General features: G+C 28.3%; 1 protein-coding gene across 1 annotated transcript; it reads left to right on the top strand.

Annotated features, from left to right (window-relative positions):
• Positions 1-5,714: 5,714 nt before the first annotated feature.
• Positions 5,715-6,837, top strand: LOC103845192 (xyloglucan endotransglucosylase/hydrolase protein 22). Its single transcript, XM_009122025.2, has 2 exons — positions 5,715-6,047; positions 6,126-6,837. Exons 1-2 carry the CDS (start codon positions 5,787-5,789, stop codon positions 6,714-6,716), a joined length of 852 nt encoding a protein of 283 aa, XP_009120273.2. The 5' UTR covers positions 5,715-5,786; the 3' UTR covers positions 6,717-6,837.
• Positions 6,838-8,064: the final 1,227 nt, after the last annotated feature.

Here is an 8,064-nt window from a genome sequence, read left to right as displayed (position 1 = left end):
TATTATGGTTAACACGTAAAATAAATGACGTCAAATTATTATGTTAAATACAATTAATAAAGTAGTTTGAAATAATAATAAAATGTAAAAAATATAATAAAACAATTAAAATAGGTAAGTTTTGTTCTGTACTTTTGTAATAAATGATGTTGAATCATTTGGAAAAGACAATAAATGAAGTAGTTAAAAGTAAAAGAAAAATGAATTAAAAAGATGTAAGAAATCACTTAAAATAGGCAAGTATTGTTTTGTACTTTAGTTTTAACAGTAACTAGATTTTAACCCGCGCACCCGCGCGGGTGTATTTTTCAAAAATATTTTGCTACTTGTTTTTTATGTTAATATTAGTGCTTGAAAAAAATCAAAATCTGAAGAACGAAACCGATCTTGATCTGAAAGTGTAATACCAAACCCGAACCAAAATTGATAGCAAAATATTTTGAAAAATATGTTAATATTTAATCTGCGCGCCTGCGCGGATGTATATTTTGAAAAATATGTTGATATTTGTTTTTCATGTAATTATTAGGGTTTGGCAAAATGAATCCGAGGAACAGACCCGAGACCGATCCGAAAATATAGTACCAAACCCGAACATAAATTGATTAAATATTCAAATTATTCAAAGTTTTGTTATTTAGAGATCCAAATCTGATCCGAACCGAAGTATTCGGATACTTATATATTTAATTATATTTAGATTTAACGTATATAAAACATCAAGAATTATACTTTTAAATTGGTTTAAATACTTGAAAATATATATAGATAGTCAAAAGTAAATATCTGAAATAGTTAAAGTATACTCAAATCACCAAAAATACTTAAAATATTTATTGATTTTGTATCCAAAAATTTTAAATGCCAATTGATATGTTAAGCTTAGGTATTCTGACATATCTTATTTAAATTTATAGGAAATATATTATTTTATTTATAGATTTTGAGAAATTTAAAATATATAATGATTTAAACCTTTAAAAATAATTTAAATGGATCCAAACTCGAACCAAACCCGCAAAGGTCTGAATCACACTCAAACCAAAATTTAGAAACATCCTAATAGGGCTGAAATCTTTGACCCCGGAAATCTGAAATGCAAATCGATCAGAACCAAACTCGTATGGGTAACCGAAAGTCCATCCCTAGTCATTATTATGTATCGTATATTGTCATCATATAATTAATCGTATTTTATATGTACCATCATATAAATAATTACATATATTATATTTTTCAAACTTAATATGAAATATAAAAACCATAATTTTAGTTGGTATTTCAAATTGGGCTTCGTATTGTATTTTTCTTATATATATGTTGACAACATTTTTTATAATGGTTATTGAAAAATAGTTTAGTAAAAATCCATTTTTGAATATATGTATATTTTTCAATCAATTTATGATATAAATCAATTTTGAATTATTATTTTGATTTGAAATATGTATCTAAAGTTTAAATTTTGTTTTATGGTTAGTTTAGAAAAAAAAGTTTTAGGCAATTAGATTGACTCATTTTAAAACTGGCTCAAATAGATAGTTTTTTATAATATGATGTACTTTCAATTTTTCTTAATAACATAAGTCCATTACTTTTTTGCTTAATAATACTATCCTTGTTTTCAAACAAAAGTAATGGTTATTGAAAAAGAGTTTAGTAAAAATTCATTTTTGAATATATGTATATTTTTCAATTAATTTATGATGTAAATCAATTTTGAATTATTATTTTGATTTGAAATATGTATATAAAGTTTAAATTTTGTTTTATGGTTAGTTTTGAAAAAAAAGTTTAAATGATTTGACTCATTTTAAAACTGACCCAAATAGATAATTTTTTATAATATGATGGACTTTCAATTTTTCTTAATAACATAAGTTCATTACTTTTTTTGCTAAATACTACTATCTTTATTTCCAAACAAAGGTAATATTTTTTTAAAAGACTACAATCCATGTTACCAAACACTCTTATTTTTTAAACTCATATACATGTTTCCAAACAATCTCATTTTGTACTTCAGTTTTAATAAGATAGATAATTAGAACTTGATCCGCACATCCTTTCGTGTTAAGTCTTTCTGTTTTATAAATTGTTTAAAGATATTTCTAAACATATAGGTTATTTGAATACTTTTAGGTTTCTACGCATCATAACCAAACTCATCCGAATCCAAAAAGACCCGACTTGACTCCGCCCATAAATTTATAATATTCAAACATAGCATAATTTTAAGACTAAAATATCATGATACTTGAAAGAACCGATTCGTACCCACATGGATACCTAAATAGTATTCCCTCTGTTTCATAATAAATGTCATTTTAATATTTTTTTCTTGTTACAAAAAAAATGTCACTTTACAATTTCAATGCAAATTATACTTACTTTCAGCTGAAATTTAATTGAAAACTGCATTGATTTTATAAATAATTTTATTTATCTCAAATACTATTGGTCAGAAAGTATAATTAATAATAACTTACATATATTTCTGTCATTTTCTTAATATGTGTGAAAAATGTCAAAATGACACTTATTCAGAAACGGAAGGAGTAGTAAATACTCATGCATATATGTAAACAAATAAAAATTATTTCTTAACCAGATTGAATTCTTGCGACGAATGGAGCAATTGTATTCAAATCTGTATAATTATTATGGTTGACACATAAAATAAATGATCTTGAATTATCATTATAAAAATAATTAATGAAGTAGTTATGAAGAGTTAAAAATTGAATGTAAAACACTTAAAATAGACATATTCTATTTTAAATTTATGTAATAAATGTTGTCAAATTATTTAGAAAAGACAATAAATAAAGTGGTTAAAATTAGTTTAAAAAGAAATGAAAAAGATTTAAAAATTCATTAAAAATTAGGCAAGTTATGTTTTGTACTTCAGTTTTTATAGAACAGATAATATGCACTTCTCAAGGAGTAAGATATTTAATAAAATATTTGTTAAGTAGATAATTTTTATTATTACTTTAAAATAATAACAAAAGATATGTAAAATATATATTAATGATTTGATTAAATTAAATTAAATTATAAAATTTTCTAATTTTTATAAATTCAAATATGATACATATTTTAAATTTTTTGAAATAATAATAATGAAAATAATAATAATAATAATAATAATTTATTTTATATGGTATATATATTAATTTAAACTATACTAAAATAGATACATATTTTCAATTTGAATATCTATTAAATCAAATTTATTACCCAAATTGTTTTATGATCATTTGTATCTTGTTATAGCAAAATATTAAAACCATTGAGCACAAAAATTTTAATGTAAGACTATTAACAGTTTTATTAATTTAAGTAATTTAAAAAAAAAATCCAAAGTATAACATATACAACAAAGTTTAATTTTTATAACTAAATTAAACGAAATTGATAGATTACACACAAATTGTTATCAATTTTTTATTATTCAGAATCACTAATTTCATATATATTTAATCATATTAAATAATTTTGTACCTTTTATTTAAGAAATTAATAGTTTTTTTGTGTAAATTACTAATTAATTTATGTTTATTTTTAATGAAAAAATTTAATATATTTAGATGGACTAACTTATTTCTCTAATTATTTTAAGAATTATCGTAGTAATGACACATGACATCATTCATATGTTATTATGATTCTCGATTAATAAATAAACGGTAATTACATTTTGTTTTTTTTTTTGCTAAAAGGGTAATTACATTTTGTTGAATATTTTTTCACTAGTATATTTTATTTTATAATCATGGTGATTAAATATTATAGTTATGTTAGACAATAAGAAAATATCAATTATGGTGTGTTTGTCTTGTGAGAAAATAGAGCAACATATGGAAGGACAATAACGAAAGTTCTTGGTTCGACACATTTAAAATGTCTAGCTGAAAGCATAGTGTTTTTTTATTGTAAGAAATTTCGGATCAAAACCCATAATTTTTTTGGATTAGAGATGAGAACCGATTGTTAAATCCATTTTTCATTATTGATTTGATTTGAACTTGACAATCGACATATCTTTTTTTTATCAAAGAGCTTGACATATCTACCATGGGAACATAATTCTTTACCATTAGAATTGACAGCTCTGAGTGAGTGAGAGCATAATTTCCACGGGAGATTCAAAGATTTTCCATCATTATCCGTGCGTTTACAACGGTTGGGGTTTATGTTCTGTCTTTAAATGGAAACCTGTCAAAGACAATGACCAATTCATTTTCAGTTTCTGAATCTGTAATAGTAGATAACAAAACTGTCCAACCATAAGTGGGAAAGAAATATCCATGTCTAGTATTGAGTCTACCATTTTAATAGGAAGCTCAAGCAAAGCTCTAGCATCTAGCAAACAATATGTGAACCCAAACATTCGCATACCAATAAGAGAGTCGAAGACTTAAATAAAACATTTGAGAGCAAGTCAACTAGAGTCTAGAGAATCAAGACTAACCTTTGAGTGCAAGGTTAATCTTCAGAATCTCAAAGGTTAATCTTCAGAAAAAGTCTTGGTTTAAATAGGCACTATTATTTTAAACATGCTTTTTTGATTTTTTTGTCAGCAATTTAAAATAGATTCATATATACTCTGCAAACCAAACGGGTAACTCCGCGTCCTTAATTTAAGCCCACTAAAAGTGAAACAAGTAAAAGTATATGATGTTACAAGGAATTTTAATCATTTGAAAAATCATACATGTAAATTTCAATTTATTTACAATAAATGAAGAATTCTAAACCGAAAATAAGAAAATGAGTTATATCATATACATCTGAAAAATTATGACTAAGAAACTTCTGGACCTACGACCATCACACGTTCTTTTCGTGTATTCTGCACACGGTTTTGATCGAATTTAGATTTCTAGAGTTTGCGCAAGAGTTCGGACTGCGCTGAGGATCTAGCAATTTGTATTACGAAACTTCGGGACCACGACCGCCATCAACTTGAGTGTCTTAGCTGTCTCCACCACAAAATCAAAATATTTGAGTCAGTCATAGTGATGATTTACCCAACAACTATCTTATTCCTTCAACGTGGCAATCTCTCTTGTCCCCACTGCTTTAAATTTGAATCGATCAATTTATTTAGAAAACAAATACAATATGGATCCTTATCCTCTTTTCTTAACCACTCTACATTTGTTATGTGGCGATGGGAATAAATACTCTCACCTTAACTTAATTTTAAATTTGCATATATCATAATAATAGTCAGGAATAAGAATAACAGAACCAAGATAACTGAACTATAGAAAAAATAAAACTCATAGATTATCATATTCTAATTAATTTTCTTAAACATCTTTTTACTTTCTATCTTTTGTTATAACAGAATCTCTTGGTTCTATTAGAGAAAACCTTTTTCTCTGTCAATGTCGGTCTAAGCCGGTGGTAAAAAAAAAAGTATCCAACTCCCAAATGCAGCTTTTTGATTGTAAAGATCCAATTTAATTTGAAAGCAAAAACAAATAATATTAAACATGTTTTTAATTAAAAACGTTATTTAAAAAACCGCGTGAACTCCAAAGCCAATTGAATACAGCTTTTACTACAAAGATGGCCCAATCTCCAGCTGTTGCCTCACAGACCGCGGCTACCTCTTTCACCATACGAACCTTCCTCTTATTAAACCTTTGCTGGAGTATTAGTCTACTATTACTACTACTAGTATAAATAGACTATTCCATAAACCCTCAAAACCACAAAACAAACGCAACACAAGTCACAAGAACACAAGAAACATAGATAAATCTCTCAAAATGGCACACAGTTACTTCCTTCCTCTGTTTATTTCTCTTATAGTCATCTCCTCTGTTTCAGCTAATTTCCAAAGAGACGTTGAGATCACATGGGGAGATGGACGTGGACAGATCACAAACAATGGAGAGCTTCTCACTTTGTCTCTAGACAAATCATCTGGCTCTGGTTTCCAGTCCAAGAACGAGTACTTGTTCGGTAAAATCGACATGCAGATGAAACTCGTCCCTGGTAACTCCGCAGGAACAGTCACAACACTCTACGTAAGTTACATAACCACGTTTATTTTTCTTTTGTTACATTTTGAAGTTCTTGTTACTAAAATTAGTTTTTCGTTACAGTTGAAATCACCAGGAACCACATGGGACGAGATTGACTTCGAGTTCTTAGGGAACCTAAGTGGAGATCCTTACACACTTCACACAAATGTATACACACAAGGCAAAGGAGACAAAGAACAGCAGTTCAAACTCTGGTTCGACCCAACAGCTGATTTCCACACTTACACCATTCTCTGGAACCCACAACGAATCATTTTCACAGTCGATGGAACTCCCATTAGAGAATTCAAAAACATGGAATCTGTTGGTACTCTATTTCCTAAGAACCAACCAATGAGAATGTATTCCAGTCTTTGGAACGCTGATGATTGGGCCACGAGAGGTGGTTTGGTCAAAACCGATTGGTCTAAAGCTCCTTTCACTGCTTCCTACCGTGGCTTTAACCAAGAAGCTTGTGTTTGGTCAAACGGCAAGTCGTCTTGTCCTAATGGCTCGGGACAGGGGACCACTGGCTCGTGGCTGTCGCAGGAGCTTGACTCTACGGCTCAAGAAAGGATGAGATGGGTGCAGAAGAACTACATGATCTACAACTATTGCACGGATACGAAGAGATTCCCTCAAGGTCTTCCTAAAGAGTGCTTTGCTGCATAGAGAGTGAAGAATTGAAGGACGTCTTTGTTGTTATAAAATTCTATTCATTTTATTTTATTGTATATCACAAGTAATTGATCTGATTTGTTAAAGTAATATATACTCCTTGCTACAATGTTAACCGAACCTTGTAACTGGCGCACGGCTCAACCGGATTCGAACCAGGCTTAAATTAAACCGGATCAGACAAGGCTTATTATGCTCTTATAACTAAGGCCTGAGGGTGGACAAAAAAATGAACCGAACCAAACTGAACGACCCAAAGCAATATTCATCTATATGTATTTATATTTACTTTAGGCTTTTAACTGTTTTTTTTTCTGTTGGTTTGCGTTACTCGTGGTCAGTGCCGGTCCGGATTCCTCAGGCGCCTAAAGCGAACTAGAAATATGTTGCCCTTAACTACTAATTTTACTATATTTTAAGCAGATAATCAAAATAATATCATCTATATTATAAAACTTAAACTATTTAAAAATGTACAAAACATCAAAACATTATTTGCAGCCCATCACATCTTATCTGTTGTTTTTCTTCATATTTGAAGTTCACTTGGTTTATTTAATCTCTAATACTATTATAATAGCATTTTCTACTAATACAAAAAAACAGAAGAACAAAATGAATAATCTATTGATATAGCAGGACATATAATAAAATAGGTTAACATCAACTTCACAAATTTTTATTTACATAGATTTTTCAAAATATTAAAACCCTTTTCTGAATATCATAAGTTCTTTACAAAATTACAAAAACTTACAAAATAAAGAAACAAGAAAATAAAGAAAAAGATGTACGTGAAACTCTCATGGAGCTATTTCGGCAAAGACAACACTTATAATACAGTGGAACATGAGCAACTAATAATTCTAATTAATAGTTACAATATTTTATTCAAATAGCTATTGTAGCAATTAGCAAAATCGAAATAAATAAAAGAAAGATGGAGAAGATAAATCATCATTTAATAAAATAAGTGAAATAATTGTCTATCTAATAACATATCATGGTTGATAAAAATCTGACAGCATATCATTTAATATAATACATAAATAGAAAAATTAGGAAAGTGGGACACATGTAATGTAACAGAATTTTGGGTAAAGAATAAATGAAGTTGTTGTTATTCATATAAAAATAAAAATCAAGAAAAGAAAAGGACGTACTCGGGTTGCGAACTGTGCAAGCTTTAGCACAGAATAACAATCTACCACTAGACTAAAGTCAAAACTAATAAATTTGGCGCCCCTAAACTACTTATCATCTGTGGCGCCCAAAGCCTTAGCTTTATAGGCTTTAGCCCAGGACCTACCCTGCTTGTGGTATCATTGATTTATTTGGAATT

This window comes from Brassica rapa, chromosome A10 (assembly GCF_000309985.2).
Source record: "Brassica rapa cultivar Chiifu-401-42 chromosome A10, CAAS_Brap_v3.01, whole genome shotgun sequence".
NCBI lineage: Eukaryota > Viridiplantae > Streptophyta > Magnoliopsida > Brassicales > Brassicaceae > Brassica > Brassica rapa.
The sequence above is the reverse complement of the archived record's forward strand: the minus strand, read 5'-3'. Positions and strand labels throughout refer to the sequence as shown.